We start from the raw sequence: 26811 nt of genomic DNA on the forward strand, positions 1-26811 counted from the left end.
CTGCTGCTGGTGGTGGTGCTGGTGATGCTGCTGCTGGTGCTGCTGCTGGTGTTGCTGGTGCTGCTGCTGGTGCTGCTACTGTTGCTGCTGCTGGTGCTGCTATTGGTGCTGCTGTTGCAGTAGGTAATGGTTTTTGTCAATGATTAGTCTTAACGTTTTAACGTAGTAAAGCCTTCATTATGTTTTTATACGAATGACTAGTCATTACTTCTAACAGATTTTTCATTAAATAATTATTTGTAAATTCATCAATTTGCATGAATTATTAACACCTAAAAATTTTTAGGTGCATTCAAGATTTTTTCAACTACGAATGAATATAAATGAACCAGTATTAACTGGCGAAGAGCAATAAATTTGAGTCCAAATAATTTGAAGAGCAAATTCTGAAAAGTAATATGCAAATTATGTGAACTTATACCCTAATTCACATGGCAAAATGAATGCCGGTGCAACGGGTGTATTCATCTCTATATATGTAAGAACAAGCATCGATTTCTCACCAAAGTATAACCATAACAATGACAATTTTCGTTCGACAATCCTTCTTTATATATAAATGCTCGTTGCTAAAATACAAATATGTTTCATAATTTATTTCTTATGCGAAACAAATCAGCAGCTTTCCATGTACCACAGCAATAATGAGACTCATGATATAAAATAAAATGAGGATTAAAGTATTAAATAATTTCAGTTCAGTTTTAGTCTCACGCGTAAATTGCGCGTCTGGCGCAGAGCATTTGTGGGGTGCTAAAAGCAGAGGCTCATCGCCAGTCGGGGTCGCATTCCCAAAAATTCTTCACAAAATCTCTGCTCTTTACTTCAGGGGAACACAAAAAAGCAGGAGAATGTATCTCGTGATTGGTGTTACCCTCTTGACGTCATGAGTCATTTAAGCCACGGCAAGTGAGGGAACGCGCTGATTGGTTGGCGTAAGATGACGTCAAAGTGAGGGTTGACTCTAATTGGCCGCTCATAGCCGCGGTTGCCCTGAGAAAAATCCTGTGCATCTCACTGGTCGGGAACATCTGAGGGTTATTTAGTGCAGCGTGTGATTGGCTGAGATGGACGAGGGTAGAGCTATGCTTCCTCGCGGTTTTTTATTGGTTGATGCTGTAGCACGTCACATGGAAGATGAGAAGGAAGACTTTCTTGCTAGTCCGAACAAACAGTTCATCGCGGGTGCCTCAAGGAACTGTTTGCTGTTGTGCGATCTATATACAAAAACGATCTCTCAGTGTAAACGATAACGATTGTTGCGATAACACCACGAAAATATTTACTCCTTACACTCTAGCGGCGCGCATGCAAAATAAGCAGGTCACCCAGGGACATTCTCGAACACAAGGTCAAGGGTTATTCAGGAACAAAATATTTAAAGTCTGAACTCGGTGCTTGTTTTGTGTGTTTGATGGAAGTCAAAACATTTGACGAGTACAAAGATGTAGGAAAGCAAATTGAGGGCAAGGAGGCTTTGCATTATCGCTTCTTAATTCGAGGTCAAGATCTGGCCAGCTGCTATGAAGAGAGTTTACCATCGAAATTGGAAATGTGGCAGTGAAAATCTTTGCATATTCGTCCCATCAAGTGTATAATTTCTAATGAAAACGGGGATCCGCAATGCACGAACCTATACGCTTACGTTCGCTTGGCAAGAAAAATTATCAAAATTAAGAAAATGAGCAAATGTGTGATGAATCAAGAAATTTAATGAAATACTTGCACTGCTGGAAAATAACAGTAAAAAGCAATGAAATGAAACTACAGAGATAAATTGTAAAATTTCTTTTTATCAATACTAAAACAGTCACTAATCTGCATGTTCATCGTTCAAAGCCTTTTCTTACAACTTGGTTAACAGCTGTAAAATGATGACTTAGGACATGTCCTGTTAATTCCTCTCTAAAATTATTCAAGTTATGGCTATCATTTGCCTATTGTAAGCTTTTTTGGGAGCGGTCACGGCCGTGCCAGAAACACGTGAGTCATGAAAGAAGAAGTAGAACTTACGCAGAGTTCTTGCCTGTCCGCCCTGGGCCCAATGCTTGACCCGACCCACGGGCAAATACCTGGGACTGTTGTGCCCCTGCAGCCTGTTGCAATGAGCGCCCCCACAACAGCCTTGGCTCCTCAGCAACAAACTGACGTCGACACAAACGGCTCGAGTTCCGCTGAGAAGTCCGCAAAGAGAGGCGGCACGAGGCGCCAAGAGAAGCCCCCCTACAGCTATATCGCGTTAATCGTCATGGCCATCCAGAGTTCCCCGCAAAGACGTCTAACTTTATCGGAAATTTACAGCTTTCTTCAACAAAGATTTTCTTTTTTCCGAGGATCGTACATGGGCTGGAAGAATTCAGTGCGGCATAACTTGAGTCTAAACGAATGCTTCATCAAGCTGCCAAAAAGCATGGGTAGGCCCGGCAAAGGCCACTACTGGGCCATAGACCCTACGGCCGAACTCATGTTCGAAGAAGGTTCGTTTCGCCGACGACCAAGAGGCTTCCGACGCAAAGTTCAAGCCATGAAGCCGTACCAGTTGCCACCCCCTCCTCCCCTACCGTACGACCTCTACACCGTACCTGCATCTGCTAACTATCCTGCTCAGTACTCACAGTCGTATCAAGACTACCCTTATTCACAACAGCAGTACGCTATGTACGGCTACACTCCTGAGTACGTCACTCATGCTACTCATGGTAACGTGTCGCCCTCACTGATTTACCCTCACCCAGGAGGTCATGGGTCTAGTCTACCTCAGGTCACGTCAGACCGGGACATGTGGGCCTCCAGCATCGGGCCAGTGTCGGGCCAGAGCTACATTAAAAGTGGAGCCAGTCCCGCAGGTGAGAACTGAATTATTTACAAATAATGACGTCAAATTCACCGTAATAATTTGTGTAATAAAGAAATATATTTCTGGGAGATGCAACAGAACTCTTGTTTGGTGTTTGATCATTTATTGTAACGTTTGTAGAAAAAATGAGGAACTAGCTATCAATTATTTATTATTATACGAGTATACGATGAAGCATGATGAATTAACTACATGATTATTTTTCATAACATTTGGACAAGCATGATTCATTATCGGACCAATTACTGGTATTTGTAGAAACATTTGTACGGGAATGATGAATTAGTTAATAAATTAATTGTTGCTATATACATTGTACGTGTATGATTAATTAGCTTGTCAATTCTTTATTGTAGCATTTGGAGACGTGCGTGATGAATCAGCTGATTGATTATTTATTGTATCATTGTACGTGCGTCATGAATTAGCTGATCAATTACGTATTGTAGCATTGTACGTGAGTCATGAATTAGCGGATCAATTATTTATTGTAGCCTTTGACGTGCGGCCGCTGAGTCTCGTCGTCGGAGAGTCGCCATTGCATGCATATGTTTAGGCAATATATTTTCCTCTTTATAGGTTATCTATGGTCGTAGTTGTTACTGAAACGAGTAATGTTTGACGTAGCTTTCCTATTGTGTGTATAACACCTTAGTAATACGAATCATTTCCATCGAATAAGAACAGTGGCGCAATATTCGCTAATAATGATTTGAAACCAACGTGGAAGTGTCGAGGGTATAAATGTGTGGTGGCTAAATGCGAGTAACTTTTTGGAATAAAAGATTTATTTGCTGATATTGCGCGAGGTTTGATTTGCTGAAAAATGGAGATTGGATAGAGAGTTTACTGGTAGCCTCTTGTGCATTTAAACGGCCAAGAAATTCTGAGCAATTAGATGAAACTACTTATATTAATAAAACTGACTTCAACCCTGTTCAAATTAACAGTGAAAAGAAAACTAAAGTTGGAGCAGATTCACTCTAACATTATAAGGTCGGTGTAACGATCTTACGTGCCGAGATTCAATAATAAATTCAGATTCAAAGAACATTTATATTAATTGGTGCTTACAAATTCGCACAAACCTAAGTATTCTAGATTAAAGTTAGAGCACATGCAGGAGCGACACGGCGTATAGGTAACGGCATAATTATTACGCAACGGTGATCCCCTAAAAAGAACAAAGTCATTTAATGATCATTTCGATATAGTATTTTACGCCGATATGGAAATAAATCCTCAATACAAAATTAATAACCTAAGAAACAAGATACGATATAAGTAAGTATCAACAGATACAGTAGAGGTTATGAAGACACTAGAGCATTATGCGTACTTCTGCAGTTGCCGAACACAAATTCTTGCACTAAACCCATGCAGAGGCAAGCTCGCATAGCATCAGCATACTGCTACGGGATCGTCAACCCGCTCTCCAAATTCTACATTCACCACATTGGTTCTTTTGATCTTTTTCTTCTTATCGTTGTCTAAGAAATCCAGAATAAGATTCCTACAGTCGGAGAACATATTTTTATTGCTGTTCTACTTCACATGCCTTGTTCACTCTTAGCATTCGTGCAGCATCCACTTGCCGCCCAACTTATGGCATCACTAAATAAATGACTAAATGACTTATGATATGCAGAGAATAGTTTTGACCCCGAAGCTGAAGGGATGCAGATGTAGTTGAAAGATCAATGTATCGGATCCAAATCTTTATTGGTGGTGTAATCGCATGGTGTTTTTCCAGGGTGTAATTTCAGGAACAATGAAATGATCGATTTGACGTCACAATTGATCGAAAAGTTAAAAAAATAATGACAACCAAATGAATTAATCGGAAAGTTAAAAAAATAATGACAACCAAATGAATTAATCGGAAAGTTAAAAAATAATGACAACCAAATGAAAATTCTGCAACAATTCTGTCTTTAAAAAAATGAATATTGGGATAACTATAAAGTTTAGTAGTGGTCACCAGCGGGACACGTAGTAGAAAGGACCAACACACCCGTGGCATCATCAGATTTTCAGCACCCACTTGGCAACATCAAGTTTTCAGCACACCCACTTGGCAACATCAAGCTTTCAGCTCACCCACTTGGCAACATCAAATTTTCAGCACCCGCGTGGTCCCACCTATAGGTCTTCGCCCCTAGCAGGCAACATTAACGTCTTATTTAGAGGGCTGCAAAGGATGACATTTTCAATATCTTGGAGTCATTAACAGCAACATTTATTGGATCACAAGTCACCTCTGCAGCTCAGGGCTGAGAAGTGTTCGGCCATTCATGGGAAATTGAGAGGCGAAGACTCAAGGCTGCCTGGGAGTCTTTTTAGGAGTCAGAAGCAAAATGAATTCCTAGATTTAAAACGATTTTACCTCAGAAATATTGATAGAAGCTTTTTCTCCAGGTTCCCCTGGGCCTTTGACCCCCCCGGTCCACGACGCGATGGGGGGCAGTACCACATTGTACCCCCACCATCATCCCCACCCTCTCCACTACACGAGTGGGGGGGACATACTGGGGGGAATACCCACAACCTCTGCTGTGACCTCATCAGCAGTTAATCCCCAGCTGGGGTACAGTTCATCCCCTCAACTCATAGATGCTTCAAACATGGCCGTCTCCATGCACAGTAAGTAAACAAATTCGTTGACATTTTGATATCGACTTCAACTATTTCGGTTACTGTCATGACATGCTCCGTTCACAGCATACTGTGAAATTTTCATGTCTTGTCTTGTATTCTTAAGACTTATATCGTTCCTAACTTGAAATGTTATACCCGAGGTTAAGTATGCCACGAACTGTGTTATGTCTGGTTTACAACTTGAAGTTTCGGGCTGTGAACAGTAGTGTGAAGAGAAACAGTATGGAGCATGTGAGATGTCAACTTTCATACCAGACATTTCACATGCTCCATACAGTGCTTTTCAGCCTTATACTGCTCGTTACTTCAGTTTTATACCAGTCATGATGCATGTTCTATAGCATTCTCTTCAGTCTTATACTGCTCGTTACTCCAAGTTTTATACCAGTCATGAGTCATGACTCGTGTTCTATAGCATTCTCTTCGGCCTTATACTGCTCGTTACTCCAAGTTTTATACCAGTCATGACTCGTGCTCTATAGCATTCTCTTCTGCCTTATACTGCTCGTTACTCCAAGCTTTATACCAGACACCAAACATGTCATACATCACGATGATATCTGCTCGTAATGCTATATTTTTGTCCGGGTAGCGTGATAGTCTGCAAAGAGTTCACTCTAACTTTATGGCATTTAATTCAAAGTTCTACATCAGCCATCACGCAAAACTAAATCGTTCACTCGAACATGTCGTCGCTCATTTTTTCTCCATCTCTTTAAATGATTTAAGTTGAAGCTCGCCTGCCCTCGCTTCTTCCCTCATCGCAGACAGCCCTACTCAGGTGTCCACGCTAGAACAACAAGGATAGATTGCCCGAGCGGCAGTGAGCACAAACCAAAATACGACTCAACTCCACTGAAATAACAATAACAACTGTCACTAAAAAACAGCTGTCTCTAAAATACCAATAACAACACATGAGCTCTTCGCTTGTCTCCCCAATTGCATTGTCATGATTTTCGTCAATTTGAAGTGTCTGATTATTATTATTGGTGTGAGGAAGGCGACGAAAATAATTTATTACAATTATGGATACCATTAAAAATTATTTCACTTTATTGTTTACATTAAGTAACTATTTGTATTCAGTTTTTTACACATTTCTTGGGATATTTTATTAACCTCTGTATATATTATTTTTAAACTCATTAGTAATGAATTTTAGTTTCAGTTTTTTTTTTAATTTCAACAAGTTCAATTTTCATTGATTAAATTTCAAAATTTATCATTTGTTGCTCAGTAAAGCGATTAGAGAAAAATGTTAGATAATTTGCCAATAATTTACAAATATTAATATAAATTTATGAAATTTAACCCCCGCTAAAATAACAACGATTATTGTAACTAACAACGACTAACGACGACATCGAATCAAAAAACACAGCGCCATGTTGGCGGCCGAGGGGATCTCGCGAATACTCGGCTTCAGAAAAAATTCCTTCATTACTTACGGTAACTCTTGCTACCAGTTCATTACAAGAGGATAGAATTGATGACTCCTAATGTATACGATAATTGGTTAACGGTTGTTATGTATATTTGAGTGGGATTGAAAGCTTCGTCGCCGATATAAGCTAATTGTATTAGCTGCTGTGACAGCTCAAGCTGTCGTCGAAGTCGCCTTATTTTAATTTTCGTTTGGAATTTGGAACATTTCACTACTGAAATTTTCTAGTTGTATCCACGTAGGAAAATTATCATTTAAGTGGTTTGAAGCGTAACGTAGTCATTAATAATGTTTTCGAATGAAACTTGAAGCATCGTCGTGTTGGCGTTAATATGCAATATTAAAATTATGTTGCACATACGACGTTGTTTAATGTAGGATTCATGTTGACATACGATGTTGATGTGAATCATTTTACGAGCAGTTTCATATGGGAAACAACGACGATAGCGCTGGGAATTACTCTTAATTACTTTCACATAGTAGTTGACGGTATTAAGGACACACTGAAAACAAAACGGCGGAGTAAACAATGAACACACATATGTCTACATGTTATATCCGAGGGTAATGCCCAATTGTGAGTATGACGACCAAATGCTGCACATTTATGGCGGACGGAGCGCCGAATCCTTGTTGTTTTTTCTTCATCTGTGCCATCTGGTAGCTACACATCTGCTATTTGAATGACTTTAATTCAAAATAATTGTCTGTGATAAATAAATTTCATCACATAAAATTGTGTGTGACGAATAAATTAGAGAAAATATTGGCAACGTTAAATGGACGGGACAATTAAGGTATTGTGTTTGTGTATCAGATGCATCAAAATATTCAAAATATTGCAATGCATCAAAATATTCAGTAGCATTGAAAAAACAGTTTGCCTAATATCTTTTTTTTATTCAGAAAATGTATTAAAAATATCAAGACTGAAAATCCCAAAAATGTTGAAGAGTGACACATTAACTGGCTCCATTAGCTGAATGTTGAACAGGCAACCTTCAGAGAATCAAGGCGGTGCTTGGACATTCCAAAGTCATTTTCACCGCGTGAGACATTAACTGTCGCAAAGATGCAGGGATCGCAGCTTAATCTTCTTATCACGGAATTAAGATATTCAAATGAACATTTAATTTTTGTGCCTGCACTCGCATCAACCTGTATCGCGTATTATATAATTTTGTATCGCGTGGCCGACCTTTGCAGCAAAGGTCGAACCGAATTTTTACTGCATGAATATTAAATTTTTACATCCAATGCTCAATGTTAGCACAAAAATTTTGAAACAACTTTGAAATATCTATGAAATTGAGCCGAAAAATCTCTGGTTTTAGAACAGACGCTGAATGAAGTGAAAATTTCATGCAGAACCTAACGTGCCAAGTATACGTATAAGTTCAAAATTGACATTCAATTCAATACTGACAACCTGAAATTGGTCGAATTGTCAACGTTGAACTGATGATGAAAGTTTGATAAACGTACAATAACTGAATATTGAATTTTCTCTGATGTGAAATTCTAGTCGTCTCGTGTCTCACCGAGTACTGGTCACATCGCGAAATCAATGTCATAGTGAAATCGGCTTGATCATCATTTAAACCTGAAATCAACTAGCAATCGAAGCTGTTCAAATGTCAAAAACTTGCATGGGTATGTTTATAGATTTTTACCAATACGTATACAAATGTTCAAATAATCGTTCGAGGATGCTGTGTGTTCTCGCAGAACATAAGTGCAATATTTAGCCACACATAATGTTTGGCAAAAAAAAACTTTTTCAAATTTTTCGTACAATCTAAATTAAACTCACATTTGTCGGGTTTTCACTGAACTTTGATCACATTTTCTTGGCTCACAGAATTTTGCGCACATGGTTGAGTGTAGAGACACAGCCTTCTACACACATGTGTCCTGTGTGGGCTGTGTACACAGACGCTGCAGAGTTTGTTTACACAGCTCATGCCGTGTCGCGTCTCTGTGCTGTCGGGTTCGAGCCTCCATTAGAGCTTGTACAGCATCGCTATTTCCCAGCACAGATTTTAGCTAATTGTTGTAGCTCATCGCTTCCCGGCTGTCAAGACTCGAAGTAAACGCAATAACTAAGGATATTACACATGTTCTACGTAAGAATATTTTACACATGTTCTTCGTAAGGATATTACTAATCTTCTACCTAAGGATATTATACATATTCTAGGGAAAATGTGGTGAAATGATTGAAATTACTACTTACTCACTGAGTCCGATTCTAAAATACGAGATTCTAGATGATACTCTAAGAGATGCCTAAATAAATTTTATATGTATTCAGCCCTCTTCTGATGCACATAGAAATGAAGTAAAATATTTTATGGAGAGATTTTCCCGCCTCTTAATGAGGTTATAAAGCGTAAGGCTCGTGATAACCTTTACGCCGTGGAATCGGACTGATGCTATTCGGTTTTCGAGCTTGCACTTTTAAACATGACTGATGACTTTTATTACTTTTAAATAGGGACCGTTTAGAGTTTACATGACACCTCCGTAAGCTCATAATATTTATTTGCAGTCTTAGAGCAACATTCTCTCCGCAAGAATGTCTAGTTATGATAGATTTATTTTCCCAGAATTGCATCACAAATCACCTGTGACAAGGAGTAATCGGTCGCAATCTGTCGCTACCGCGGCCACCTCCGTAGGCTCGTGGGAAGCACAAGGACGTGTAATCTGCAATAGTCCGTCCGTCTGTCCGTCCGTCTGTCTGTCCGTCTGTGACTTCACGTTTTTTGTCGACGAGAAAATGCGCTCTCTGTCACTCACTGCAGTGAGTACTGAGTTATATTTTTTATAGTTGTATTTAGGTAGTAGTCTATTTCGTCACTATCAGTAAACAAAATTTTTTTATATCTGCAACTTAATTAACGTTCGTTATTATTACCATGCTACGATTGTTGATATAGTTCAAAACTTAGCAAGTTATTTATACATACTACGAGTGTTGATTATTACAACTACACTACGCAAATTTTTAATCTTATTCTATACCAGTTGATAGTACCACACTACGCTGTTTAACAATACTTTACTACGCACGTTAATAGTAAAAACAACGTGCGATAATATGGTGTAATGGTAAGCGTCATTTTGTAATTACTATACATGTGTTAATAATACTAAACTACTCTCATCAATAGTACTATACTACCATTATTATTATGATTATACTGATAATTATACTATGCTTCGCGAGCAGTCACCCCTTGCCAGTTTTTGAGAGAGGAGCTATTGGCACAGACATTCCTGCGTGTCTAACTGGACAAATGATATTGGCGGCTATACTNTAGCTGCTCTGCTGCTGACAGACCTAAACCTACGAGCTGACTCTAGCTGTGCTGCTGACAGGCCTAAACCTGCGAGCTGACACTAGCTGCTCTGCTGCTGACAGGCCTAAACCTACGAGCTGACTCTGGCTGTGCTGCTGCTGACAGGCCTAAACCTACGAGCTGACTCCAGCTGTGCTGCTGACAGGCCTTAACCTACGAGCTGACTCTAGCTGTGCTGCTGACAGGCCTAAAACTACGAGCTGACTCTAGCTGTGCTGCTGCTGACAGGCCTAAACCTACGAGCTGACTCTAGCTGTGCTGCTGCTGCTGCTGACAGGCCTAAACCTACGAGCTGACATTAGCTGCTCTGCTGCTAACAGACCTAAACCTACGAGCTGACATTAGCTGCTCTGCTGCTGACAGACCTAAACCTACGAGCTGACATTAGCTGCTCTGCTGCTGACAGACCTAAACCTACGAGCTGACTCTAGCTGTGCTGCTGACAGGCCTAAACCTGCGAGCTGACACTAGCTGCTCTGCTGCTGACAGGCCTAAACCTACGAGCTGACTCTGGCTGNGAGCTCTGACTCGTCTAGGTTCAGCGGCTCAATGCTCGGAGGCTCCTAGATGAGCGAGCTCTGACTCGTCTAGGTTCCGCGGCTCAATGCTCGGAGGCTCCTAGATGAGCGAGCTCTGCCTCGTCTAGGTTCAGCGGCTCAATGCTCGGAGGCTCCTAGATGAGCGAGCTCTGACTCGTCTAGGTTTCGCGGCTCAATGCTCGGAGGCTCCTAGATGAGCGAGCTCTGACTCGTCTAGGTTCAGCGGCTCAAAGTCACCGCGCGACGCTCGCGTCACCGCGAGAAATTCTTTGCTAATGTTCGTGTGACGGGCGCTGTAAAAACCCGGCGTCGATGGGGAATGAATGGCAGTAGAATCTTGCTGAGGTTGGGAGGAACAGGGAAATAGGGAAGTATTGTGGCCTGCGTAGGTGAACGTTTCTAATTAAATAACGATTTTATCACAATTATTTCAGTGGAATTGAATTGAATGCACTTCACGACTGTAATTAAGCAGATAATAATCATTCAGGAGATGTCATCAAGTGGATGACTACTTCCCTCATATCATAATAATTTATCGCAGACCGAATGAAGGGCTCCCGAGCGCCTTTTGTTTAAATTGCCATGCGATTCTTGCGGCGAGCAGCAAACGGGCCATTTCCGGCACCCAAGCCCTCAGGATCACTTGAGGACGTGAAGTGCAGTGCCAGAGGGATGGCATTGTGCCACAGAGGGATGGCATTGTGCCACAGAGGGATGGCATTCTGCCATAGAGGGATGGTACTGTGCCTCAGAGGGATGACATTGTGCCACAGAGTGATGGCACTGTGCCACAGAGAGATGACACTGTGCCACAGAGTGACGTTACTGTGCCGCAGAGGGATGGCACATCAATTCCGCCTTGAAAATCAAAAAAAATTATAGAGTCCATACGGGACAGACTAACACTAAAAAATTGGATGCCAGCTTAGAAATTTCTTATTCATATTTGCCCCTCAACAGCGTCGAGAGATTCGAAAGTAAAACTGTACAGACACAACACTGATAAGTATATAGACCAGGTTCAGCACAAAAAATGGCAGCGCGATAAAAAAAATATGGACAAAAGGGGATTTCAAGTTGCAACCTTGATTGGCGTAAATGGGTGCCAAAATATGAGACGCATAGGTGACAAAACTTTTCAACGCATACAGCAGGCAATTTCCGCCACGATTATTTGCAACATATACGGCAAGATGATTTACCCACAATTATTTTTGAACGCATACAAAAACCGCACACATTCCCTGATTTCTTGGTGAGCTTGCAACTTGAACAGACTAAAGATATAAGGAAAGAACTTAACCTACAATAAGCTTCATTTTCGGAAACGTGAAATCGTATTACGATATTTATTAAAAATATGTTTCGTGGAATTCACGGTTTACTGTATCACTAACGTAATCGATTTGATCGACATAGTATAAAATTAATATTATAATGGTGCATAGAGTAGAAGATAGCAATTTTTATTTCGGTTTCCTCACGATCATATTGACATACGTAGAGACTATCGCCTGCGTAATCATGCTGACTTAGTATCCTTAGTACGCAGTCACTCACACAGAGGGATGGTACTGAGCCACAGAGGGATGGTACTGTGCCACAGAGGGATGGTTAAGCATTCAATTTCGGCTTTAAAAACAGAAAACATAGAAGAGCACTTCTCTTCCACCATTTTTTCGCTTCCACCTCTCGCCAACGGAGCCACGCCACTGCATCGTCATTCGCGGACGACACCAGGATATTAATGACCATCACGGACAGGACGGACAGTGAGAGGTTACAAGAAGACCTCTCTGCAATATATGACTGGGCCCTAGTGAACAACATGCAGTTCAACGGGACCAAGTTTGAGGTCCTACACGCAGAGACTCTCGCCTGTGTTATGTTGATGCACGCAGCTACTCTCGTCTGCGAATGTTGATGCACGCAGAGACTCTCGCCTGCGTTAGGTTGACGCACGCAGGGACTATCGCCCGGGTTATCATGCTGACGTACGCAGAGATTCTCTCGTCTGCGTTATCATGTTGACGTGCGACGGGAATCTCGCCTGCGTTATCATGTTGACGTGCGCAGGGAATCTCCCCTGCGTTATCATGTTGAAGTGCGCAGGGAATCTCCCCTGCGTTATCATGTTGACGTACGCAGAGACCCTCGCCTGCGTTATGTTGGTGCACGCAGGATTCTCTGCGCCTACATCGCAGGCACAATATATGTTCAAGAGCTTCCCACAGTTTGGGCCTCGCTATGGCCAGGTTTATGGCCAGAGACGTCAGGACAAACTCCAGACAAAGCCTCTTTGTACCGTCCCAAACGCGAGCGTCAGGAGAACAAACTTTACAAAATTATAAGCGGGTTATCGGAGGCCAGCCGTGGCCTAACTGTCAGCCGTCGATGTACTAATAAAGATCTCTAGTGGCCTGTTATGTATTGCCAAGAATTTGTTTACCTGTTCAAGATTTATTTATAATGTTTTAAGCAAGAACTAAACTATCACTAGCGTTAAAAGTCTTCAAGATCTATTTTCTTAATTGAGAAATTTCTAGAGAAATCTTTATATGTTCATCGCATTCAGTACCGAAAATTATTACAATAGTTCACTTTGAAATAGAGTGTCTTGCAGGGTCAAAGCTGGCTTAGCTTTGGCACCTTTAAATTAACTTTAATCAACTTTTATTCTAACGACATGAGAGCATTCAGCTCCTAGTCATTTTGGCAATAAAATTCATCCAGGAAATGAATTTTCCAGAAACGGGCCATAGTGTGTTATTGTATTTATTATAATTGCATGATGAATTATTGATATACTAACGTACAATGCAACCTACTAAAATTATTGTGAGCTTAGATTTGCTGCACAATTCAACTTACTGGCATTGTTATGAGGTTGAATTGTCTGCATAACGTTCTAGCATTATTGTGAAGCCAGATTTGATACACACTAGATAGCTAAAGATAAGCATGATTGTGAGCTTGTCTTGTGTGTAAGCATGATTGTGAGCCTGGATGGTGTGAGGGCAGGGATTGGCTGAGGCGCTACACGTCGTGTTGACAATCGCGAGATAAGAAGCCAAACAAAAGCTCGCCGCGCCAGAAGATGTTCATTCTTCTCTGTCCGCTATCACAGGGGAAATAATCAGTTAACATCGAAAATTATAAATTTTATATTATTTATTTTGCGTTGGCTGTCAACAAAATATTCTAGAGTAGAAGTTGATTGAAATAAGTAATCATTTCTCTCTAATTAATGGGAACTTTTTAGTTTTCGTAAACGCCCATTTTTTGTTATTTTTGGTTGAGCTTATTGTATAGCGACAAATCAATTAAATTAAAAATCATGCACCTTGATTGATAAAGTGTTCTTTGCACAGCTAATATTGCTGCCACAGTTAACATCATGGAATTTCAAATGAAGTGCACACCGAAATCCTTCATTGCTTTTCAGTTTTCATTTAACCATCGTCGACGGTTTGACCGGAAGACCCATTACATTTTTACTCTAAAACCTGACTTGTTCGGAGCCGTTATTTCTCTGAAGTTTATTTTATAGAAGCTGTGTAGGAGCGACGTTATCTTTCAAGCACCTGAGCATCTCAACGCCTTCACGACCTCCGAGCTTCTTTTCGAGGCCTCTTCACTTTAATTGGCAGCGTCGCTAAAAGTTTCTGCCCGAAGAATATTTTATTTTCTTATTGAAAAATTGTTGCTGAACAAAAAAAATATGAAGTTTCGGCAGTCAGAAAAGTTTGAAATTAAATGCAACAAATCTTATGTATATTTTTCACAACAAATTTGTGTTATAAAAATACATTATGTAGAGGTTTTATGGGTGTTTTGCAGCATGAATGCAATGATCGCATTTTATTTAATGCCGAAAGCAAAGCATGAGGCAAATTAATGTATTGAGTTCGTTTTGATAAGCGATGAACGCTTTATTACTTTTGTCCAAATTCAGACAGAGAGATGAAAGTGAGTGTCTGTAAGCGAAAATAAAAATGAAATTAAAATTAGCTTTTAAAAGTGTGCCTCATTGTATCAGTTATGGAAATGTTCTCTATAACCTAACGTGACTTCGAAACAAAATACAATTGTAGAAGATCTGTGGGGCCTTTTTTTTAATAAGTTATTCAGTGGACTTCACTGAAAGTCCGATTGCGGAGACCGGAAGTTCTCTTGTTGCGATGTAACTTATCGTAGGGATCTTTGGCACCTCATCGGGTCATACTTTATTAATTTATCTAGTTATTTATCATGTTATTTATCTAGTTATTCATCTAGTTTATTTAGTTATTTATCTAGTTAATTATCTAGTCATATATCTAGTTATTTATCTTGTTATTTATCTATTCATATATCTAGTTATTTATCTTGTATTCATCTAGTTATATATTTAGTTGTTTATCTAGTTATTTATCTAGTCATTTATATTATGATATATATATATATAGATTATTTCTCTTGTTATTCATCTAGATATATATCTAGTTGTTTATCTAGTTTTTATCTAGTTTATTTATCTAGTTATTTATCTGGTTTTTCGTATAGATATTTATGTTGTTATTTATCTTGTTTTTATCTTTTTATATATCTACTTATTAGATATTTATCTTGTTTTTTATCTAGTTATTTATCTCGTTATACGTTTAGTTATTTATCATGCTATTTATAATGTTATTCATCTAGTTATTTATCTATTCATATATCTAGTTATTTATCTGCTTATTTATCTAGATAGTTAGTTAGTTATTTAGCTAGTTATTTATCATATTATTTAGCTAGTTATATGTCTAGTTATTTATCTAGCAATTTATCTAGTTGTTTATCTAGTTATATATCTAGATATTCATCTAGTTATTTATCCAGTTATTTATCTACTTATATTTTTAGTTATTTATCTAGTTATTTATCTGTTTAGTCAAATATAATTTATCAACAATTTTCTATTCATATTACACCCGACCTGCCGAGCGATGAGGTGGGAGCGAACAAGGCTCGCGAGGTCTCGCATTATTCGCGCCGCTTGAGCCCCGGGATGAAATTCATGTTAATGTAAACAGCCGTCGCGACGTCTTACTTTTGTTTACATCGACACAAGAGGACGCCGAGTCTACGCTGAAATTTTCGTACGCTTTTACCTCAGATTTATCACTAAGATGAAGTTTCTAAAGTTTATTCAAGCTTGTCATTTCCTAGGCATGTGGGTAAATTTATTGCTGAACTCTAGCGTCGTCGCAATTTTTTTTAAAAAAGGCGTAGTGTCAAGAGAATTACTACAATGCTTATTTTTTCCTATTGATATTTATCACCAATTAATTCATGGAAGTTCTTAATGATCCACAATTACGAATGGAAATTTTTTCAGCCATCCAAGCGGTGCTTGAAATCAATTTTTAAAATTCGTTTTCCATTTTTATATTCAGCAAGACGAAGAAAATTACTTGCAGACGTCAGCAACAAGGTATTTTGCACAATAATGAATAAATTTTAAATATAATTTTGCTAATGGCGCGCTGAGGCCGACACCAGCATTTACTACCTTCACCACCATCACTCGTCCTCACCACAATCTAGTCACCCTGATCACAATCTAGCCACCCTCATCACAATTTAGCCACCCTCATCACAATTTAGCCACCCTCATCACAATTTAGCCACCTTCATCACAATTTAGCCACCCTCATCACAATTTAGCCTCCCTCACCACAATTTAGCCACCCTCACCACAATTTAGCCACCCTCATCACAATTTAGCCACCCTCATCACAATTTAGCCACCGTCACCACTATCTAGCCACCCTCACCGCCATCTAGCCACCCTCACCACAATTCAGCCACCCTCGCCACTATCTAGCCTCCCTCATCACAATTTAGCCTCCCTCATCACAATTTAGCCACCCTCATCACAATTTAGCCTGCCTCACCACACTCACCACAGCTTCCGACAGCAAGGCACCCCCCTGGCATCTGCCTCTGTTGTTTACATCTGCAGGCTCTCCTGCTGTCGCTGTTGCTGGGGCTCGCAGTTGTCTGTAGGTGAAACCATGGTTGAATTAATGTATTAATTCAACCAGGGGTGAAACCATGGTTGAATTAACGTATTAATTCAACCATGGGTGAAACTATCCTGCGCGGCGACACTATATTCGCCAAAACTCCCGATATTCGCACCAGCTGAAATAAAAAGGTACTTAGAAAACGACAGAGTTGGCTCTATTGCTGTGAGTGTACGTCGAGACGATTCCAGTGATTTGATGACAAGGTAATTCTACATCCATGAATTTGTCAAAAACTCTTTTCTAAAAGGTGCATCTCGATTTAGCTTTATTTCACCAAGTTAGTGATGAGCTAATTTTGTTTCCACGAATGGAAATCCAGCTAACTCTATTTCAATGAGTTTATCTTTCGCGAACTTGCCGCATAATTTAATCAAGTTTAAATCATTCAGCATATCCACAAATGTCGTTTGTTAGCCGGCCTTCAAAACTTCACCAGGTTTCTAGTTCAAGCACTCCTTCCAGAAGTTCAAGTTCGGTTCTCATCGTAATTAGACTTCTTCCTTCATTTCCCCGTGCGACAGACACTATATTAAGACGATAAAAATAACTTGTGAGATGCGTACTCTGAAATTTTTGACCATGCAGTTATTCTCTGGGAAGCTTCGCGCGATGACCGGCCGTTTGAGGTGAACTGTGGCCCATAGTGGCAGGAGACTAAGTTCGGTCTGTGAAGCTGACAAGTTGGGGTGACGAGTGAAGCTGACAAGTTGGGGTGATGAGTGAAGCTGACAAGTTGGGATGATGAGTGAAGCTGACAAGTTGGGGTGACGAGTGAAGCTGACAAGTTAGGATGATGAGTGAAGCTGACAAGTTGGGGTGATGAGTGAAGCTGACAAGTTGGGGTGATGAGTGAAGCTGACAAATTGGGGTGATGAGTGAAGCTGACAAGTTGGGGTGATGAGTGAAGCTGACAAGTTGGGGTGACGAGTGAAGCTGACAATTAAGTTGGGGCGATGAGTGAAGCTGACAAGTTGGCTGATGAGTGAAGCTGACAAGTTGGGGCGACGAGTGAAGCTGACAAGTTGGGGTGAAGACTGAAGCTGACAAGTGGGGGTGACGAGTGAAGCTGACAAGTTGGGGTGACGAGTGAAGCTGACAAGTTGGGGTGACGAGTGAAGCTGACAAGTTGGGGTGACGAGTGAAGCTGACAAGTTGGGGTGATGAGTGAAGCTGACAATTTGGGCTGACGAGTGAAGCTGTCGAGTAAAGTTGGCAAGGGAGGCAAAATAGTAAGGCAAGTGAGTGCTGCTGACGCATAATGCTGTAAATTACGTTTGCAAATCACAGCCATGCAAAAGGAGCTGACAAATTAGGCTGACAAATTAGAGGTGTGGGATCTGCCTGACAAGCATGGCTGGCCAGTAGAGCTAATAATTTCGTGTCACGAGCGAGTCTGACGGCCTTTGAAGCGGCCGCTGTTTACGTCTGGTGACACGCCGGCCGTCCCAGACAAGAAGTTTGCCGGCCGTCGCTCCTGCCTCATTAGTGGTGTTGTCAGCGCCTCAATATTCCTGACTCCAGTTACTTTGAAGCTGGTCAATATTCCTGTTGTCAGCTACGACGAGCAGTCACAAGTCACAATCGCAGGGGTAAAGAATGATGAGTCCAAGAGCTCACTATTCTCTGCTCAGATCTATGATGGCTTATATGCGGTCACAATCGCAAGAGTAAAGAATGATGAGTCCGAGAGCTCACTATTCTCTGCTCAAATCTATGATGGCTCTTGAACAGTCACAATCGCACGAGTAAAGAATGATGAGTCCAGGAGCTCACTATTCTCTGCTTAGATCTATGATGGCTCTTGAGCGTCACAATCGCAGGAGTAAAGAATGATGAGTCCAAGAGCTCACTATTCTCTGCTCAGATCTATGATGGCTCTTGAACAGTCACAATCTCAGGGCTAAAAATAATGCAATCCTCGTAGCGCAGTTCCGGGCACATCTGAAGCACCGGCGATAAAACCTCTTGCGACGCTCGCACTCCCCTTAGCTTTCCGCAGCCGCTCCATTCTACTCATTAGCAGCGTTTAGCAGCTCATTAGGCAGCTCGTTGGCAGCTTCTTACTGTGACGAAGCCACGCACACACACACACATACATAGACACACGTACACACGAACAGGCATACACATACACACGTACCCGTATTCTCATACACGATTGCACACGAACACATGGACATTCAGATACACGTGTGCTCGAACACGCTCACGTTCAGTTAGACACTTTGAAGTGCAAAGTGTCTAACTGAAGTGTTTGCAGTGTTTTAAATTCAAAACCACATTCACATAAAAATCCGTACACAAACAGAAATTCACACGGACATTCATACACAAAAACGTATTCACATAAACACCCGTGCACATAAATAAATTCACACAGACACCCGTACACAAATACAAATTTACACAGACACCCGTACACAAATACAAATTTACACAGACACCCGTACACAAATACAAATTTACACAGACACCCGTACGCAAACACACATTCATGCAAGCACACGTAAGCAAACACACATGAAACAAAAGCTTGCAAACACATAAAGGCACACATATTAACTCGAGGTTAAAAGAAGAAGACCTTATTTTAGGCTAGTTAAGGCTAATTTCTTCGTCTTTCTTTCGACACATGTAACAGGCCTGTTTACCTTATTCAAGGGCTTGGGTAAACAACATTTAGGACTTATTTAAGAGAATTATCTAAGGATTTATATAGGAGCTTATTTTAGAGGCTCATTTCGAAATACACTCCTCGAGTTCAAGTCACCAGTGTTTATACATATTCGTGCTAAAGCTCATGTTTTGATGAGTTAGAGATCAGCTTCCGGCAGAACATCAAAGACAGATTCGGCCGTTTTTTAAAGCCCGCAATAACACGGCAGCAATACGGGGAAGTTTCGATGGTATTGAACCTCTACGCGTTTGTTTATTTGCTGCGATCAGCTGACAGCGCCGCTGCATGCGACAATACTGCTCTATTGCTGCTCTATTGCTGCTAACTCCCCTGCTCTGCTCCCAATGAGGTTTTTACTCGTTTTTTTCAATTCAGTATGAATATGACTGCATTTTTATATACTTTATCATCTATATTGTTCCAGATCAACGCAATAAACACTGCAATTATTCGTTTTTATGATTTTTGAAAAATGTAGTTCCTTATCGACTCGAAATGTGTCAGCAGCATCTCCGAAATTAGCTCGTCAAAGAGTCGTGAACTTCCTGCAATTTTTAAAAATCAATTCCCCAACAAAACGCTTATTTCAGGAAAATTTTCTAATCAGAAGTATGTGATAAAGTTTGCAATTTAAATTATGTTATAAAAAATCGGGCTGTTCATTACTCACGGCAGCAGCACAGACTCATCCATCACTCAGTGCCCCAACTATCACCCAACATCCAGTACCATTTCAATTTATCATTTCAATTGAATCAATTGAAATCATTTCAATTGATCAATCAGTTGAAATCATTTCAATTGATCAATCAATTGTGTAAATAAATGGAATTGATTTATCAACCAATTCAACTGATATCATGAGTGAAATAGCAGGCGTTAAACTGATCGAAGAATATAGCAGCTGTTATCATCTCTTCACTATCCGTTTTATTGCAAAAGTCTGAAGTTCAAGAGTTCCTGAAAACCCTGAAATGAAGCATGGGTGTGCAATATCCTAATGCAGTTAATAATCATAATATTAAAGATATATTATTAGCGGTGATTAAAATAGTCATAATATTAAAAATATATTGTGAGCGGTGATTAAAATAGTCATAATATTTAAAATATATTATGAGCGTTGATTAAAATAGTCATAATATTTAAAATATATTATGAGCGGTGATTAAATTAGTCATAATATTAAATATAATATTAGTGGTGATTAAAATAGTCATATTACAAATATATTATGAGCGGTGATTAAATTAGTCATAATATTTAAAATATATTATGAGCGTTGATTAAAATAGTCATAATATTTAAAATATATTATGAGCGGTGATTAAAATACTCATAATAATAAAAATATAATATTAGTGGTGATTAAAATAGTCATATTACAAATATATTATGAGCTGTGATCAAAATAGTCATAATATTAAAGATAAATATGAGCGGCGATGAAAATAGTCATAATATTAAAAATATATTATGAACGGTGATTAAAATAGTCATAATATTAACAATATCAGCACCAGCTGCAGCAATATCAGCACCAGCTGCAGCAATATCAGCAGCAGCTGCAGCAATATCAGCACCAGCTGCAGCAATATCAGCAGCAGCTGCAGCAATATCAGCAGCAGCTGCAGCTAAAGCACACGCCTTATGACCTAATGATGAGTTGAGGATTTCTTAGTCCACGGTCACGCTGATGCGCCGCCTTCGTCGTCCTCCGTCTCCGAGTCGTCGTCGGATGTAACGTTGGACGTGTTCCGTCTATTTACCCTCATTTTGGCCAGCTGATGCAAGATGCTGTTGCTTGTCACTTGTTGAGGGTAGTTTCCCATTACTGGACAATCCGGGATCTTTCTCAGCCAAGCACCAGCTTGGTTGATAATTTCGGCAACTGCAGCAATTGAAACGGTACTTGTATCAATTATAATTCCAACTGCAGCAATAATAACGGCAGCTGTAGCAATGTAATTGCTCTGGCTCTGTCTGTAGACTTGAACTCCTCGCAAGCAATGCGTGAATGGCCCCAAATAATCCCTCGTCAGCGCTGGCCTCCTCTGTAGCGACCGAAACTTGGATCACGAATGCATTTTCTTCGCTTAGTTGCATTTAAGTTATTATTCCGTTTAAATTAAATTTCGCGAATGCCATGCTCGAAGGGATGGCAAACGAACGCGATCAGCTGACGAGCCAAGCATTGTTAATTTGCCAAATTTTTTTTCGGCAGTGAGTTACATCTTGAGTAGTGAACGTAAATGCGTATCCAAGTGTCTAAACTATTACAAATATTTTTACGTTAAAATCCGAGCTGATGCTTGAAAATTGAGCTGGCTTGCTTTTTGTGCAGTTTAGGCAGTAAGTTTGGCAAAAGTAATTTTCCGAACTGAACTAAGTTGATTTAGCGAAAAAAAGCAAGCATCCAAAAGCGAATTTAAAGTTGATTTAGCGAAAAAAGCAAGCATTGATTTAGCAAAAAGCAAGTTTGGGTGCGACCCCAAAATGAGGCACATGTTTATACATGAAATTCATCAATATTCCCGGCAGTCGCCTTTATTCCCGAGACGCATTCCTATATCGGCTCTGCGTTCTTCACAGCCCATCAACATATTTTAAGCGCCTATGAAAAATAAATTTAGAATATACTGTAGGGCGGTGTTTCTGTAGGGCAAGTCTGATGCTTTCAACTTTCAACTTCAGATCCATACAACCACCGAAATCTTTCGTATATATATAATTACTGTTTGAATATCCTTGTAAATATTTGCATCGCCTGAACAGAATTAATTTAAGAACATTGAAATATATATACCGGTTTATAAACGGATCAAAACAGGTGAATTTTTTTTAATTTTTCATTAACAATAAAATCATAACAACAAATTTAAATATTTTTATTTTCAAATGAAAAATACGTAATGTCTTCCTAATTCCTGATAATAAACCAAAGCTAAAAATTTAAAAAATTTTTATTTTCACAACGTCTTCCTAATTCCTGAAAATAAATAATACCTTTAAATTTAAAAAATTTATTTTCATAACGTCTTCCTAATACCTGAAAATAAATCATAACTACAATATTAAATAACTACAAATTTAAAATTTTTTATTTTCACAATGTCTTCCTAGTACCTGAAAATAAAATTTAACTAAGATTCAGGGTAGAAGATGCGTGTCTTGGCAGGACAGGAGGGCCTGACATGTAGGCCTACACAGCGCATGCAGCACGCCGCCTCTGCGCCGCGCTGCCGTCAGGCGGCGGTGAGACACAAGCCAGGGACGGCGTGAAACTTGACGCCGGCGGTGGCGGGGTGGGGTGGCATGCTAGAAATTATCGATACTTTGAAAATACATTTTAAGATGGTAATAGCCGTGAAATGCTAAAAGTTTATCCCGTGAAATGTAAAAAGTTTATCGTGGCTCATGAATTAGAATCCATCAGCGACCAAGCGAAGAAAACTCAACCAGGTAGCTTTAGGAAATGTAAAATGCATCGTAAATATAGTCAGACAAATGCAAGCGACGGCGTTGGGGTTGGTCTAGTCCAACAAGCATGTGAGGCGCGCGTTGGAGTTACAGAACCGTCTAACCCAGCGCACGTTGGAGTTACAGAACCGTCTATGCCCTNGCGTTGGAGTTACAGCACCGTCTAGTCCAGCGCGCGTTGGAGTTACAGCAGCGTCTAGTCCAGCGCGCGTTGGAGTTACAGCAGTCTAGTCAGCGCGCGTTGGAGTTACGATCTCATGAAGTGGAGGTTGGTGTGACAGACCACGTCAAAACAGACACAGCGCACGAGTCTCAGGCCAAAAACGCATAGGTTACTGCGTGTGTTCCTCAATAGGAAACGGTATCTAATTGCTGTATTTCTAGTCAAATTCTCGATAAAATATTCCTAGCAATGAAAGATAATAGGCACAAAAAATAACTTTTAATAAAGAAAATGAGAAGTTCTGCTTGCATGATATTTGGTTACTCCTTAATACACTCTACTTACTCCTTTACTCCTTAATGTACTCCTTAATATATTAAAAAAAGTAAGTATCGTGAGGTTTGAGCAGTAGACTAGCCTCACTTGAAACTAATATTCAGTTTTTTGCTTACCAACCTACACCGCTGTTTTTATATATTTTTTAAATGTTGTTTTTTAAAGAAATCCATTTTAAGATTTTCCGTCCATTGCAGGTGTTCGGGGACTGTCACAGCAGACATCACAGCACGGGCACATGAGTAGCAACAGCAGCGTCCACGCACCAGCAGACAATCAGCAGCAGTTGCTGGCTCACCAACATCATCTGCAGCTACAACAACAACAAGTCCTAATGTCTCCCCAATACGACTCGAAGAGAAGTTGGACTCCTCCTGCTCCTCATCTCGATGGGCCATCGGCACATGATGCAGAGATGTCTCGAGGAGGAAATCAGCAGTCGACACGTGTAGTCTCACCTAATCGTCCTCATGAGCCTCCTACCACTCCTGGCTTGGCCAATCAGCAAATGCTGCGGACCACCTACCCAGGGACACAGCCGTCGTTGCGTGGCCCTTACCTAAGCAACAACCCTAACAATCCTCATACAATCCGAGGCCCCTATTTGACTAGCTCCACGAGCTCTACTAGTCATCTCTCAGAGCGTGCTACCTCCTATTTGTCCAGCCCCAATAACAATCTCACGGAGCGTTCTGGTGCGTACATGACAAGTCCCACTAACCATCACTCGGAGCGTTCAGGCACCTACTTGAATAATCCTAGCTCTACTAACCATCACTCGGACCATTCTGTGTCTCCAATACCCAGCCACCAGGAAGCCTCCATCACGCCTCTACCCTCTAGCCAACTTTTCCATCAAAATCCTCATGTTTCTACTCAACACGCTCCCCCTCAGACCACTTCATCCACACCTCTCATTAGCCACCACCAAGTCTACTCCAACGAAGCACCACCGACTTACTACGATGCTGTCAAGTTTTCTATGTGAATCCCGGATCAGCAGATATTTTTTCTCTGCCGTCCGGTCCAATGTTAACTCACTTTTCCCAAGCTTGTGTTAATTCAGCTATGTTATTTGATATAATTACCAAATGAGGAATTTGAGAATATCTCTTTCAATTATATAATAACAATCATTTCAACCCAAATGCGTAAAGGCGAATTCTCCTATCACAGGACATATTTATTTGTTCGGCTTTTATAATTAAATAACTGTCAACTTATTTGGTTGTCCATTTTAGTTTTATGGGGCGTGCACTCTTCTTTATCGTAGAAAACCAAGCACATCGTAATTTTTTAATTAATATCTCATTTGTAAAATATGTAAAGCCAACTGTATATTATTTCAAGTTTATTTATTGTCATAGTGTCACGAGTTGGTGTCTAGTTTTTGTGTTTTATCGGTGATGATATGAGCACGAATGTTGTTTACTTATATGCAATAACAAAACTAATTGAGAAGGAAGCATTCAGCTAAAATCCATCACCTTAAACATTAAACATTACCCGTAACATGCACCAAAAACTGTAACGTTCCTAAACAGTCATTTGAACAAACACCAATAGTGCAACTTTCTTAAATGTTACGTAGAACAGGCACCCAAGACTGTAACCTTCCTAATAATTACCTACAACAAGCATCAATGACTTGAAACTTCCTAAATATTACTTAGAACAAGCATTAAAGACCACCACACCTTTCTCGCACAGTTATTCTAGGAGCCAAACGCAAACTTTTCCTGATTTGCTCTGTTGTAAATTGTGAAGCTACCGTAACCGTCATAGAAACTGGCTGGATGCACTTACTCTGTTGTAAGTTGTGAAGTGACCGTGATCACTGCACTGGCTGGATGATCTTGCTCCGTTGTAAGTGGTGAAACGACCGTGATCACTGCACTGGCTTGATGCACTTACTCTGTTGTAAGTTGTTAAGTGACCGTGATCACAGCACTGGCTGGATGCACTTATTCAGTTGTAAGTGGTGAAGTGACCGTGAACACTGCACTGACTGGATGCACTTACTCTGTAGTAAGTTGTGAAGTGACCGTGATCACAGCACTGGCTGGATGCACTTACTCTGTTGTAAGTTGTGAAGTGTCCTTGATCACTGCACTGGCTGGATGTACTCTATTGCACGTTGTGAAGCGACTTAGGACTCTAGTACATGACATCTAACATCCATCCTGTGAACTTAATATAATTTCGCTATAGCCTGAGTTTCAGAGATGTTCCGTTGTTCAGTTCTTTTTATATCAATGGAAATATTAGCGAGCAAGTTTTTTGTTGCAGTTTAAAAAAAAACGTTTGTTAACTGGTGCAATCGTTTTTCATATATGTCATATATAAACTATTATGTGCCTTTCGAACATTTTATTGACAATCATTTCATGTCTATTAAATGTGTGATTGATTTATTAGTGTTGTGTCTGCAAAGTGCAAACATTATTTACGGTGGGTTTCGACGTTAGGTCATCTCTTTTAGACATTTGGACATTTCTCCCGTTTCCAGCTAAAGTGTTTTTTACAATTTATATTTATTGAAAGAACACCCACTTTTTTCGCACTCTTACCAAGATATTAAGTCCAAAATCAAGCGAATGATAAGATATTCATATGAATAAAACACTGACATAATTGTGCCATCATAGCAATGGTAACACTGTCAAAATTGGCACATTACCAAAATGAGAAATTGCAACAATTGCCACATTGCAACAATTGCCATATTTGCAACAGTTGTCCATGAGTTGCACTGTCAATTAAAGCAACAACTGTGCCGTGCCGGTAGTACGACAGCAGTGCTGGTAGCACGGTTGCAGTGCTGGTAGCACGGTTGCACTGCTGGTAGCACGGTTGCAGTGCTGGTAGCGCAGTTGCAGTGCTGGTAGCACGGTTGCAAGCACGGTTGCAGTGCTGGTAGCACGGTTGCAGTGCTGGTAGCACGGTTGCAGTACATAGTTCTCATCATAAATCAAAGTAACTCTCCATCCACAGCAACATCTCAGTAGATGGCACATCATCTTATTTGTAATTATAATATGTCATTCACTTCATGTTGTTTTTGTAACCTAAATATAGAAATTAATTTATTTTAGACTAATTCGCTTCTAATAATTAATAATAATAATATTATTATTATTAAATATTTTATTCAGAATAATGCGCTTCTGAGTAGGCCAAAGGTAACCGCTAGACCAAGAAATCGCTTTTCCCGGGCTCAACCTCCC

General features: G+C 40.1%; 1 protein-coding gene across 1 annotated transcript; it reads left to right on the forward strand.

The window, feature by feature from the left end:
• Nucleotides 1–1789: 1789 nt before the first annotated feature.
• On the forward strand, nt 1790–26474 carry LOC108678191 (forkhead box protein F1). The gene is made up of 3 exons (XM_018166551.2): nt 1790–2846; nt 5276–5500; nt 23782–26474. Exons 1-3 carry the CDS (start codon nt 1991–1993, stop codon nt 24570–24572), a joined length of 1872 nt encoding a protein of 623 aa, XP_018022040.2. The 5' UTR covers nt 1790–1990; the 3' UTR covers nt 24573–26474.
• Nucleotides 26475–26811: the final 337 nt, after the last annotated feature.

The sequence above is a fragment of the Hyalella azteca genome, unplaced genomic scaffold, assembly GCF_000764305.2.
Source record: "Hyalella azteca isolate HAZT.00-mixed unplaced genomic scaffold, Hazt_2.0.2 contig11305, whole genome shotgun sequence".
Lineage (NCBI taxonomy): Eukaryota > Metazoa > Arthropoda > Malacostraca > Amphipoda > Hyalellidae > Hyalella > Hyalella azteca.

Coding starts and splice junctions, on each gene's coding strand:
- LOC108678191 (XM_018166551.2), top strand. CDS start 1,991: ATGAAAGAAGAAGTAGAACTTACGCAGAGTTCTTGCCTGTCCGCCCTG. Junction 2,847..5,275: donor AAGTGGAGCCAGTCCCGCAG/GTGAGAACTGAA, acceptor CTTTTTCTCCAG/GTTCCCCTGGGCCTTTGACC. Junction 5,501..23,781: donor CATGGCCGTCTCCATGCACA/GTAAGTAAACAA, acceptor CGTCCATTGCAG/GTGTTCGGGGACTGTCACAG.